At 46.6% G+C, this 13,733-nt stretch overlaps 1 protein-coding gene across 7 annotated transcripts in view; it reads right to left on the reverse strand.

Moving 5' to 3' along the window:
* Window positions 1–2,017: 2,017 nt before the first annotated feature.
* Window positions 2,018–13,733, reverse strand: part of LOC101880692 (serine/threonine-protein kinase tousled-like 2) — a 42,463-nt gene continuing 30,747 nt past the window's right edge. For all 7 annotated transcript variants that reach the window (XM_034070090.1, XM_034070092.1, XM_034070087.1 and 4 more), the window contains 9 exons: window positions 13,246–13,343; window positions 12,797–12,878; window positions 11,094–11,185; window positions 9,882–9,971; window positions 9,290–9,459; window positions 7,720–7,858; window positions 6,535–6,646; window positions 5,511–5,618; window positions 2,018–4,659 (listed from right to left, as the gene is read on the reverse strand). In XM_034070090.1, the coding sequence (XP_033925981.1) occupies window positions 4,486–4,659; window positions 5,511–5,618; window positions 6,535–6,646; window positions 7,720–7,858; window positions 9,290–9,459; window positions 9,882–9,971; window positions 11,094–11,185; window positions 12,797–12,878; window positions 13,246–13,343 (1,065 nt within the window). In that variant the 3' untranslated portion in view covers window positions 2,018–4,485. The remainder of the gene's footprint in view (window positions 4,660–5,510; window positions 5,619–6,534; window positions 6,647–7,719; window positions 7,859–9,289; window positions 9,460–9,881; window positions 9,972–11,093; window positions 11,186–12,796; window positions 12,879–13,245; window positions 13,344–13,733) is intronic.

The following is a 13,733-nucleotide window of genomic DNA, read 5'->3' on the forward strand; positions in this document are numbered from 1 at the left end:
CAACAGCATTTGGAAACAAGGAGCCACAGAGCAGTGGAAACACTGAGCCGCAGCTGAAGGGTGTAGGAAGAAGGGCTGCAGTAACCCATGCCAGGGCTGGGGTGAAGAGGAGCACAGAGGAGAGTGCAGCTCCTCACCAACAGCACATCCTGGTGGCTTTTCCCATCCTTTGAGCCCTCATGCAGCTAATGCAAGAAACAAGTGTCTCAGCCCTGGTCCTGCCTCTGGCTTCCCCATCTGGGGCAGACAATGGGATCCTTGTGGCCAGGACACCAGTTCCTGGGTGCGAATGTGGCGAGGGGAAGCTGTGTTTGCTTGGCCTCTCACCCCCACCCAGGGTGATTGGCACCCGGTTGCCCCCAAGGGCACTGCTGGGGCCAGGGTGAAGCAGAGCCCATGGGCACAGCCGCATGAGGCAGTGGGAATTCAGGGTCCTGGTGCATGGAGTCATCAGCATTTAGTAGGAAAAGGCATCTCTGGGATGGATGGAGTCAAGGCTGTGCTGGGTCTCACTTCCACATGCTGCGAGCCTCCTCTTCCTCTCAGTGCTGGAGGGCTTAAATCCAGGCTTGTGTAGCACCCAGAAAATAGCATCCTCCAGCAGCACACCCCAGGGAGATGTTGGCAGTGGCACCAAAACCTCATGAGGAGGGTTTGCCAGGTCACAAAGCAAATTGGGACTGCCCCGTTTGGCAGCAGGAAGCTCATTTCATAGCGTTGACTCCAACCGCTAATACAGTAGGCGAAGCATCCCTCCCAGGCAGCCCCTCTGCCAGTCTCCCTTCTGCTGGCATCAAGCTGAGTGTGTGATCCTATACACATCCCTGCTCCCAGGCATGCCTTGCATGTGGAATCTGGTCCCAAAGTCTGGACATCACCGCAGGATCCTTGTGCACCCGCTGCTGCTGTCTCCTCCTGCTCCAGTCTGTGTCCCATCATCAGCACTGGCATATAATCAGCACTGTGAGATAATCACTTGCAGGAGCAGGGAGGGAGCTGAGCTGCTCTCAGTGTTCGGTTTCACTTGCCCAAGGCTGACTTGAAGTGCAGGAGGCTGATGTCAGGTTTGCTGACCCCTGATCCCCCCCTGGAAGAACAGGGATTGCCTTGCTTCACAGCAGGATGCCCTGCATAGAGGGTGGGATGTGCCTGTGGAGGAGCAGGGCAGGGACTGGTGCTCTCAGTTACTAGCCCAGAGGTGAGCAGAATCCACATCTGCCAAGCTGCTTTTGCATGTACTCTTGTGTGTTTGTGTAAGACAGGCTGGATATGTGCACCTATGAGAACTCCCTCAAGTTCAACAAGGCCAAGTGCAAGGACCTAAACCTGGGTGGGGGCAATCCCAGCACAAACACAGGCTGGGGGAGACCAGATGGAGCAGCCTGAGAAGAGCTTTGGGGCAGCAGCACAAGAGAGACCTGGAGCTGTTGGAGCGAGTGCAGAGGAGGCCATGGAGCTGCCTCGAAGGCTGGAGCAGCTCTGCTCTGGAGCCAGGCTGAGAGAGCTGGGCTGGGGCAGCCTGGACAAGAGAAGGCTCCTGAAGGGGAGACCTGAGAGCAGCTCCAGTGCCTGAAGGGGCTGCAGGAAAGCTGGAGAGGGGCTTGGGACAAGGGCCTGTAGGGACAGGCCAAGGGGAATGGCTTGAACCTGCCCGAGGGGAGACTGAGCTGAGCTCTTAGGCAGAAGCTCTTCCCTGTGAGGGTGCTGAGGCACTGGCACAGGGTGCCCAGAGAAGCTGTGGCTGCCCCACAGCCTGGTTTTGTCCCCTGAACATATATAGCTTCTAAGGGCAGCTACTACTCTATGGGAAATGAAGGATAAACCCACCTCCATCTGTGTTGATGTTCCAGACCAAGATCAACACCAGTGACACTGATTCCCCACTCAACTGCAGAGATCTCACTGCCCCGAGCTGTATGTGCAGCCTTCCTCAACCTGCCCCATGTCACCTCCACGCAACCACTGCAAGAGAGCTCCTGCCAATGCTTGAAGAGCAAAAGAGTAAGAGCCAAGCAAATGTGTTTCTTAAAACTTATTTTAATATCCATGTCTCATCTGTTGGGTAGAGCCAAAACAGTCTGGCCTGGTTTAAGTTACAAATTCTTCATACACTTTCCTTGAAGTAAATGAACAGTGTGGCAATGGGGTCTGTTATTGGAAGTGAAACCCATATTAACAAGGAAGGTGTCACAGGCACAATTCTACCAGGGTTCTTCACCACTGCCAGCCCCAGGAGAGGCCAACACTGTCCCCAGGCCCCTGGATGGGTGTTGAGCAGTGGGAAGAAATGCTTCTGACACACAACTCCTCACACCCACAGGGACAGCACACGCTGCATGTCCCAGAAACAACAGGGCTGGGACAGAAAAACCCTTGTAGAATCCTCCCTGATGTAGACAGATACCAAATCATCAGTTCCAGCAAACGGGGTGAAACATCAATCCTGATTTTGCCTGCCACAGACATGTCAAAGCGCTGCTTGCTAAACAGTTAACTTCTGCAACAGAGCAGCAGGGATGGAAAGGGTTAGAAATTACAGCTGAGGATTTAAAGATGCAGTATTTCTTTGTTGAAAACACGACAGTTTTGAGACCACCTTAATGCAGCTGTGAGTGAAGAACATCCAGTTGAAAGCCCAAGAGTCACTACAAAAGAGTAACAAAAATCAAAGCAGCAGCATTCTCTCCACTTCCAGGTCCATTGCTTAATTCCAACAGACTCCTCTGCTTTTCAGTTAACTAAAAAATCCTGATCAAGGTTTAAGCATAATATTTGCAGACGATGGCTTACAATAAGGCAGGCAAGCAGCAGCTCTCTGAAAGGGCATGATGGAGAACATCACTTGCCACAATAACACCACTTGAACACCAAGTGTCCCAAACAACTCACGTGCTGCTGGAGCTGTGGGGACAACCCTGGAGGTGCTGTAGAGCACAGTCCACCCCACAGTGGGTTAAATGTGCACAGGGTGATCTGGTTTTTAACCACCACCCTGAACTGCAGTAGCGCACTGCTCTGCTCCCTCCACCACAAACCCTGCTCTCCAACACTGCATCTTTAAATGGTTCTGGCTCTGAGCTCCTGCCACATGCTCAGAGCGCTCCAACCTGGCTGCCACATGTTCAAGTGCTGTGCTTTTTGTGTGTGTTTTCAGTCTTCCTTAGATGGGGGTGGTGAAAGGGGCAGAGTAGGGACAAGAGGCTTGCGTTCACAACAGGCAGGCTACAGCTGAAGGGGTAAGACCCCTCTAGGCAGGTTACAGAAGGGAGACGAGAGCAATACTTAAGGTGTCTGCTCCCTTCAAGAGCCTTCTCTCATTCCATCTCATTTGAAACGGGCAGCAGCTTAGGAAAGTCAGCAAGTTTTATAAGGGAAGTGTTAAGGAAGAGAGGAAGCATTGCTGCCAAGTCACCTCACTGAGCCGAGATAAAGCTTCAGCTTGGGATCTGTATAACATGAACAAGATTATGTACAGTACTGTGTGAGCACGGATCATACCTGTGATCACTGAGCTGTGCTCCCATTCCTTCCTGTCCACTGCCTGCCTTTTCACCAGTCTCATGCTCACGAGAGCAGGGAACACCTCCTGGGCATGTCAGGGGTGTTTGCAAAAAGAACAGCACTTGAGGTAGGTTAAAAAGGAGCAACCGTTGTGAGAGCTGTGAAGCAGCAGCTGAAAACCTTGTGGCAGAGGAGCCATGATCCACTCTGATCCCAGGAGAGCAACACAAGGCCTCATTTCCTGTGGGCTTCGCTGCCCTCTTCCCAAGGGAGCAGAGAGCTGCCCCATCTGCAGCACGGGCACTGCCAGGAGCCTGCTAATATGGGTTTCACTTTGAGACCAGAAAACTGTTTTCTTCCAAAAAAATTGTTATTTTTTTCGTTTTTTAAAAATTGAAATTAATTAGGGGTAAAACACTAACTCTAGTGCCATGAACAGGCAGGATCAACTTTTTTCCCCTCCAAAGGGCAAAGAGTCATATACCATCCCCAGCTGAACCTTGGTGCTTCGAGCTTTTCAGGAGATGTTACCTAAACTTTATTAAAAGAAAAAGAACAATGTTTAAATATCAACACTGGACTAGCCCAGTCTTTTTCCAAAGTCCACATTCTTCATATGAAGCACACACGGCGTCCTGGATTCCCCAAGGCTGCATGTTCAGAAGTTCACAGTACATGGAACCACATCTTTTTTGTTTGTATGTTCTTGAGTTTCCCCTCCTTGCTCAGAGCAGCCACCCTTTTGTGGTCACTTACTGGATAAACCTCAAGCCATCTCCTATCCACATGGCTCGGCCTAGATGCCGAAGGTTTTCTTGATGAGAGTTGATGTTGTCATGCTCTATGGATGGAAAAAAGCAAGAGAAAAAAAGCACCTGGTACAGGTATCTTCAGACCCTTGCAGATTCCTTTATTCCAAAGCTGTTTCTCGAAGTCTTTTTTGCCTGTTTCTCAAGCAGTTTGTTTTTGGCCTATTCCTCTGTCTCAGTTTGAAGAGCTGTTATTGGATGATCCAGAGGTTGATGCAATAGCAGCTCCAGCTGGGCTGCTTGTGGATACAGATTTGCGGATGTGAGGCAGCAAGTACGGGTCACAGGCCAGCTGCTGGACATCTATCCGGTCCTCCTTTCGGTAGGCCAAACAGCGTCTGATAAATGCCTGCAGACACCCCAAAGGCAAAGCAAGAATTAGTAGATGGGACACAAACAGGAAGCTTTCTCTGTCAGGTCACACTTTTGGGAGCAGGGCCAGTCTGACAATGCAAGCACCCTGCAATCCCTTTGCCAGTGACCACAGAGGCAGCCTACCTCCTGCACCAGAAGCTCACCTTTTACCAGGAAGCATGGGCAAAAGCACACACTGCACTGTTCAACTGCTCAGAACTGTGTACAGTTCTGGTGTTTCCAATATAAGGAGGACATGGAGGTATTAGAACAAGTCCAGAGGAGGCCATGAGGATGAAAAGGGGGCTTGGAGCACTTCCCATACAAAGCCAGGCTATGAAAAATTGGGCTGCGAGGAGAAGCTGTGTGGAGGCCTCAGAGCAGCCCTCCTGTTCTGAAGGGGACTACAGGGACACTGGAGAAGGGCTCTTTGTCAGGGACTGTAGGGACAGGACAAGGGGTGATGGGTTCAAACTGAAACAGGGGAAGTTCAGGTTAGATCCAAGGCACAAGTTCTTCCCTGTGAGGGTGCTGAGGCGCTGGCACAGGGTGCCCAGAGAAGCTGTGGCTGCCCCATCCCTGGCAGTGCTCAAGGCCAGGGTGGACATAGGGGCTTGGAGTAACCTGGTCTTGTGCGAGGCATCCCTGCCTGTGGCAGAGGACTGGAACTGGATAATCTTGAGGTCCTTTCCAACCCAAACCACTCTATGATTCTATGATCCCCGCACCTACAACAATGCAAAGCCACTGACCACTCAATGCAAGCATTAAACAGGGCTCCTGCTGGTTTAGGGAGACCAAGAGGATAGAGCTGCCAGTGTTGATCACTGACATACACAGCTTTACCTTTGCTTCTGGTGTGACTACTGGCTTTGGAGGGAACTGCACCTCAGTAGCTTTCAGAATTGTGTTCTCCTGCAGAATGTCTTGCTGTGACTGGTTGTGACCGAAGGGCTACCAAGAAAACATGGAAAACAGTTGTTAAAAGGTTGGTGACAGGCCTTAAAAACCCCTGATATTACTGCTCATCAGCTTGACATCAGCACTTTCCTGAGCAAGAAGCCCACGAATACTGTGGAGGTGCTGCAGACTCCACCCAGGTGAGCAGGACACATTGCTCCTGTGCTTCAACTGAACAACAGGGACAAGCTGGAACACGTCTAGGGTATCTCTAGCTCAGATGGATCTCCACCTGCTTCCAGACCTCACATACAAGAGCACCTTCATCTATCTAATCTGACAGGAGACTCACCCACTTCAATCTTTGCTGGGCCGATTCCATCATTTGTGTGACTGACAAAATGAAGCAGCACAGCACATGTGTGTGCCAGGCTTTCACAACCAAAGACTTGTGAAAACAAGGGTTAATGGAACCCTTCTCCAACCTATTTCTTTTGTTGCAATAAACCAAATTACCTTTTCTCAGGACCTGATCCACACTCTTCCCTTCCAAACCCCATCCTAAAGATCTCTTAGAGTGGGTCTTTGTACCTACTGTTCTTTTGTTCCTATAACACGTGCAGCCATCAAGCAGTATCAGGCTCCACAAAGAGTGCACTGAAAACATCACAAATCAATGCCAGACAAAAAACTTCATGTATCAGGCCCTGAATGATACACTTGTCCTGCCCATAATGGCCTTAGTGGGAACATGCCCAGTGGAAAGAGATGCTCTCCAGAACAATGCTTCTGAAGGAAGTGCTATGTAGAGTGAAACACAATCTAATAAATTCTCTCCCCTTTATTACCTTGGAAGGAGACAAGACAAAAGCACCTTCTAAGTCTGAGGAGGAGAAGGAAGCAGAAACCAGGGCTGCCTCCCAAAAGGTTTGGGAATTACCAATAAGAGGGGAGTGAAATGCTTTCTTACCTTTCTGCCATAGAGACACTGATAGAAGATGACTCCCACTGACCAGACATCAACTTTATTTGAAATCTTTGGAGGTTCTTTCCCAACCACAAAACATTCTGGTGGCAAATACCTGATTAGAAGGAAGGGACAACAGGTTGTAAGCAGCATCTCCAAACAACTTCAGTCAATGTCTTTAGAAAGGAAGGAACAAGCTTCTGAGGTCAGGACTTGAGGGACTCAATTTTACTCCTGTGTATCTCTGGGTCAAGATCATCAGGGCATATCCCTTCTGGGAAGTGATTCCCAAGGACTCTTTGGACACTTGTGGTAAGAGCTACTCAGCAAACAAAATAGCCCCATTTTCTTCTGCCTTCAGAACTGGTATTTGTTGTTAAAAGGACTTAGCCAGCAATTCCAGTCAAAATACATCTTTCTAGAAATACAACCCCAGATGCCACATCCGACTTAGAGACACTCAGCCTTGCTCATACCAGTTAGCTCCATCTTCAGGAACAGAACAAAGCTGTATGATACAGAATACCTTAACAAATGCTGCTGTACAGCTGTTGCCCATAGTGACAGTCTGCAGCTTGGGTAACAGCTAAGAATCAGATTCAGTGGCACTCACTCTAGGTCTTGCTCTCAGTGCAGTGACAACATTTGTACTGATAAAAGTACTGCTGAAAACATCTTTTATGTGACACTTGAAAGGGAAGCTCTGGCTATAGACGACAGCACTGTGAGATTTTTACATCCTTTGTAAGAGCTAACTATGGATTTTCACCGCCTCATTGCAGTAGAATACTCCTTCCATCTCCTGATGTACCTATATTTCCAATAGGCCAATATTTCCAATATTTTCCTCCTCTTTGCTTAAACTGTTAGACAATGCCATTATGGACTGTGAAATAGCAGCCAAGCTCCACTCCAGAGCTTGCTATCTCAGCAACATATGCAGTATTTCACCAGGCCCTTTGGATAAGAAATGGTGTTCAAATGTACAAACACTAACCCACTGTAACGTAAAAAGCTGCTAGCCTCAAAAGGAGCTGTGTGACAACAAGAGCAGTTTCCAGGGTCTCAAACCTCCAGTGTCTCAATCTGTCACAGACAACAGCAGCACACAGAGAGCTGACATAAATCCAAAGCTGTTTATAAACTGTTCTTGATCTGTAACTTGCAAGTGCCCCAGGCAATGCTTACCAGTAAGTACCAGCCCCCTGCGATGTCAGTTCCATACCATCAACAGAGTTGTAGCTGTCATCATCCATGATTTTGGAAAGCCCAAAATCTGTGATTTTTATCTCTCCACATGCGGTACCATTGACTAGAAGAATGTTACCTAAACAGGGAATAAAGAACCCTTTACGATACACATCTTGCAGGAAAATAAAGCAATAATAAAACTTGCAGTGAACTCTGGCACTCTGAACATGCTGTTTTAGCACTCAGTACCCCGAGCTCTACATACAACACAGCTCCCTCCAAGTGCTGGAACTGATCTGTCCAACCCTAAACCACCCTGTGGCCTGACGTTACTCGGAGCCTCCAGATTCTGAGCCCTATTAGCCAAATGAGCTTCATGTCTGTTTTGACCCCTCCCAAAGGTCCCCTTGGAAGGGCAGGTCAAAAAGGAGGATTAAGGAGAGAAGTACACATACACAGTAGTGACTCATTCTGCCCAGAAGTCCTGACTTGCCCTGGTCTCTCGGCAAGCCAGAAACTCTCTCCTTCCTGGCAGCATTCCCCAATGGCTTTCTAAGCTCAAAAAGCACAATTACTGCTTAGGCAAGAGTCTTTTACAAATCCATCATGGATCAAGAAGTCCGATCATCACTGTTTCTCTCAAAGCCTACAATAAAGCAGCAGAATTGTGCGTGATGGCAGTGGATGAATTGGAGCTTTAGACAAACTGTAGGCAGAGCTCTGCAGCATGCTCAGACAACAGGAGAACAGGCATCTGGGGAGGGGGGGAAAGTAACAGGGTCACTAGAACCAGTGCAACAGCACCACCTCCCGTACAGATTCCTCATGCTGATGCAATAAACCACATCAGACACCAGTTACACAATGCTGATGAAGTGCCACCAGCACAGGGAGACGAGCCAGGGATAACTGTCCAAAGAGATTGCTTTATTTTACTGGACGAGGAGAAAATGCTATGTAGGCAATATCCATCACCCTACAAGGACACACTTCCATTTTTCCCCTCCTCATTTTGCCCAATGGCAAAGGGAAATCTGCAATTTGGACAGGACCTTCTACATGGCAGATGATACTGAACTCAAAGGCAGACCTGAGGTTTTTGAGCTGCCACACGCTGTATAAAATGAACACTTCCAAGTTAGCTTCTGCCACTGAGTTTTCAGGCAGATGATTACAGAAAGAATAAGCCAGAAGAAGGGGAGCATGAAACACAGTAGTAATTATGGGAACCTTTATGAAGCAATAACAGAAGCTCTCAACAGCAGAATACAAGTGGGACATTAAGAGACCAAACACAGACACTTGGTGGTTTCAAGGGCTTGTTCTGAGCAAAGAGGCTACTTTTCCTGGAATGTTGCTTCCCTGTTCTATGTTGCAATTCTGGGAGACAATACCCTTCTCACAGCATGATCCATGCATTTTAGGGTTCTTCTCCGGTTTCAAGTTAGTTTTCCCAGACAGTCCTGTCTGCTTTCTGCCATCTGACCAAAGTAAACTTCCCCACGTTACTTACAACCCATTACCTTTAGTTACGTCCATAAACACGGCAGCCAGCAACACAACATACCTGGTTTAAGGTCATAGTGTATGATGGGAGGTTTGATTTCATTTAAGTATTTTAAAGCATTCACAATCTGCATGATAATAGATCGTGCCTCTTTCTCCGACATTAACTTGTGCTGTTTCAGGTAGAAGTCCAGATCATTCCCCTCACAGTATTCTAACACCGTACAAAACCTGAAGGCAAAATAAGAGTTGTTGTAATTCAGGCACCCAAGAGAAACCAAATTCGTTTATTCAGTCATATATTATATTAAGAGTCCTTCAGTCTATTAATCCCTTTCTAAAGATCAGCTACCAGGGACACAGCCCTCAGTGTTCAACAGTACAAAGGTCAGAGATTCCCCATTAAGTGCTAGGTCCAGAAGCTGGGGCATTTGCCCAAGCCAACCAAAAGCAGGATCTACTAGTAAAGCACCACATCTGACATAATGCAGTACTAGAAAACCCACATGTGTTCAAACTGCCTCAGATATCTGCAGTACAGTCTGTAACATTGGCATGGACATTCTCTGGACTCTCCTCGGAAGTTTTAAGAGACCAAATACTTGGCAGTGAATCTGTCAAACCAAGACAAAGGACACAGCAACATAACTTACGAGTCAGTATCCAGCGAAAAGTAGTCATATAGCTTAACTATTCGAGGGTGATCCAGTTCTTTGTGAATTCTGTACTCTCTACACGCATGTCTGAGAAAAGGAAAGTCTGAGCATTAGTCATGCAAGTGACTTAATTCTAAGTTCTGCAGATAGCGAACCCAGACATACCACACAGCAGTCCAACATCAGTCCAACCCATGACTATTAATCAGACAGCAAACAAGGAACTGTGTTAAGAACCACAGAATCAGAGTGTGTCTCAAATGCTGGCCATGCTACAAAATAACTAATCTTGATTAATGGTATTGCTTGCCAAAATAGAATAACCTCATAACTAATCGTGAAGGGATCCAAGATAGTGATCCAAGATAGAACACAAAACTCAGCAAGTTCTAGAAGAATTCCATGATGCTCAACTGCCCAACTTCCAAGCTTCATATTATTCAGCTCAAGTTTCTCCCAGTGACTTGTTGGGGAATTAAGATCACAGCTTTATCTTTGAAGCTCTGTGGAGAAGGCTTGGCTGCCAGTCTGCAGAGCTTAGCAAACCCATGGTCTTAGGGAGCAAGTGTAACCAACACCAAAACGCTTCCTCTACTTCCCTTCTAGGCCATGACATACGTGTAGTCCTAAGCATCTGTGAAAGGTTGAGTATTCTAGGGAAGGGGAAGGCTTTTGTGGAGCACAGCTACAGGTGCATACCTGGAAGATGGGCATGAACAACTGCTTTCCGTAAGAGCAGAGCTTAGACATTTTGAAGAGGAGAAGCCACTTTAATGCTTTCTTCATAGAGAACTACTGGTGCTTTGAAACCTGGTGTTTACAGAACACTGTCTCTGTGTGTGCACACTTAAAACATTACATCAGGTATTAGGCACAAGTTCTTCTTTGTGAGGGTGCTGAGGCGCTGGCACTGGCTGCCCTATCCCTGGCAGTGTTCAAGGCCAGGTTGGACACAGGGGCTTGGAGCAAGCTGCTCTAGTGGAAGGTGTCCCTGCCCATGGCAGCGGTTGGAACTGGCTGAGCTTTAAGGTCCTTTCCAACTTAAACCATTCCATGATTCCTAATCCGACCGTAACTTTTCCAAGTGACTACTGAGACAGAGTGGACTTCGAAGTGTGGCAGAACACAGGTAAAAAATGGCAGCCTGTTACTAGACACTGGGTAACCCAATGCGGAAGGAGCCTGGAAACGCTTTACAGCCTTACTTACTTGTGATAATTTTCTTTCTTCTCATCTCTCCAGTTTTTATTTAACTGGTGTATTTTCACAGCTACGTATCTCTGTTCTGTTAAATCAAATGCCTGCAGAGAGAAGAGCTGCAAATCAGTAGGAATCACAACTTCAAGTTAATACTGCAAAAGCAGACAAGCTCTAACAAACCAATATCCCCACCCAGGAAATCAGCATTACGACATACCAAGCGAGGAGCAAACCCACATTTTGATGTAATTAGTTTCACTAATGAAACCAAGCAACTCTGAAAACAATTGAATATGCCTTGCTTTGATCTGACCTTCCCCATGGGATCGAATTAATGCTGCATTTATACTGACATTTTACCACCAAAGCTACAATGGGATCAGAAAAGCCAAATTACCAAAATATAGACAGTTCATCACACAGGAAAAGGCTCTGCCATTATTCCCCCCTAACTCGTTTTCTACACTCAGTTAAAACAACCCCAAACCAATACTTTGTTTCACATTGGTAGCTCAGCTCTCCATCTTGCAGCATGTTTCATCTTAATTAGAAGCTGGAGAATTCAGTGGCATCACTGCATAAATCTTGTGCTGTTATTTTCCCCTCCAGTTTCTTGCTATTTAAACAGACTTTAAAGAATGGATCTCTGGAATTGTGCTCTTGGAAAATGCAGGAAGCTTTTACCTTGTCTGAGAGCAGCAACAGCTAGTAATTATAGGATGGGGCAAAATCCTGTTGTAAGCAGACAAGGATAATCTGTGTCCATCTTACAAGTTGTATACTTAATTTCTTAGGCTTAATAGATTGGCCAAGACCCTGAAGAAGAAGGGCTAAGCATCCCTTTGTTTCAATACCATAGTTACAACTCTTGAGCACAGACAGTTTTGAAGCATTCATACCCTCTTGCTTTCAGCTGTGGTACCAAGGCTTTCTGTTTAGTCAGCAAAGGCAGCAATTCAGAGCACATCTCACATTCTCTTTTTCACTACCTAAGTAGTCCCACCCTCCCTAGTTTAGAGACCTATTGTACTGCATCAAGATAATAAATCACCCTCAAGTTTCCAATCTTTGCATTGACATAGTTCTTTTAATTCTAGACAATTCCACATGGATTAAAAACTAGTGAGGACAGATACAGGGAATATTCTGAACTGGAAAGGCTCTAAACATAAGTCAAATAGCAAGCACCAAAGCATCACAGGTCTTGACCATGCAAGAGAGCTGACACACTTCCAAGGAAGTCCCAAGACTAAACATACCTCCCCAGTCTGCTACTTCAGAGTGTAAATGAAGACACAAGGAAAGCAAGGCCCCTACCCCCAGGAAATGCAGCCTTTGCTCTTATTAGTGGAGGTATTTTCTCTCATTTACAGTGAGGTTCAGGCTTGCTATGCCATACTCAACAGAACATGGCTACTTTGGGTATACTGCATGTAGCACTTGCCTCTTCAAGTGGTTTGCTTTTCTGACCTGACAAAACTTGCAGATTTGGTGCAGCGTTTTCATGAAGTCCAAAATCTGGCCTCTGAAGACAAGGGCAGAACCTAAAAACCTTAACTGCTGCCCAATGCAAGTCAGATGCAACATGTGCTTCATCCTCCTTTCTTCCCTCTACAACCATACACCATTGAGAAAACAGGCACAAAATGCTGCTTACTGTACTGTTTCCCTGCAGATTCAGATTACAGCACACATTCCCACTCCACATTTACCTTATATACTTCACTGAAGCCGCCTCTACCCAGAAGATGTAGCAACAAGTATCTATCATTTAGCGTTGGATGGTCTTTAAATCTGGCGAGAAAGACACAGTTTAAGAGCACTGACAGAACTGATGGGATCTACTCACAACAGGTTACAGCTATTACCCAGCTTAGAAACAACATTTTTACATTAAGACAGAGAAATATTACAAATGTGTTAACAACTGACAGATCTGATCCCATGTGATCACTTTCTACTGATGAACAGCTACATAATGGTACCTTGATGCACTTGGAAGCCTTTGTTTTACATGAACTTCAAGTTGATCACCATGCCACCCCCCCAGTCAAGTGCCATACTAAGTTGTAACACCAATTTCAAGCAGACTGTTTCCCATTTGAAGGGGACAAACACAGAAATTGTTCTACATTCTTGTCCCCAGATCCCATGTGCTTACTGTGAATTATCTTCATTATGTATCCTTTTCAATTCCCTGATATGTAGATTTCTAACCCTCTCTAGCCGTTCCAACTCTGCCTGGATCTCTGCTTCTTCCTGCACAAGGAAAAACAAAAGGAAAACAATGCTGTGTAAGACAATGCAGTTAGCATTTCTGTCTCATTTATGGAAACACAGATGTAATTCCACTTGGGAAGAAGTTACTGGAGATAGAGGATGGCCCTCAGAAGTAAGGAACTAGGATGTCATGATGCCACAGGGGAAAGGGGCAGCATCCAGAGAGGATGGAGAATGTGAAAGGACATCAGGTCCTATTAGCAGTGATGGACAGGAGAGGTCAGAGTGTAACTTAGTGCCACATAGAGGTTTTGGTACCCTGTTTGTAAAGCTTGAAGTTCTAGTGCCCTCAAGCACGACACTAAAATTCACGTCACTGTGGACAGGGCTACAAACCTCAATTAAAACACTTGCCTTGAGCTGTATTAT

This window comes from Melopsittacus undulatus, chromosome 17 (genome assembly GCF_012275295.1).
Source record: "Melopsittacus undulatus isolate bMelUnd1 chromosome 17, bMelUnd1.mat.Z, whole genome shotgun sequence".
NCBI classification, from domain to species: domain Eukaryota; kingdom Metazoa; phylum Chordata; class Aves; order Psittaciformes; family Psittaculidae; genus Melopsittacus; species Melopsittacus undulatus.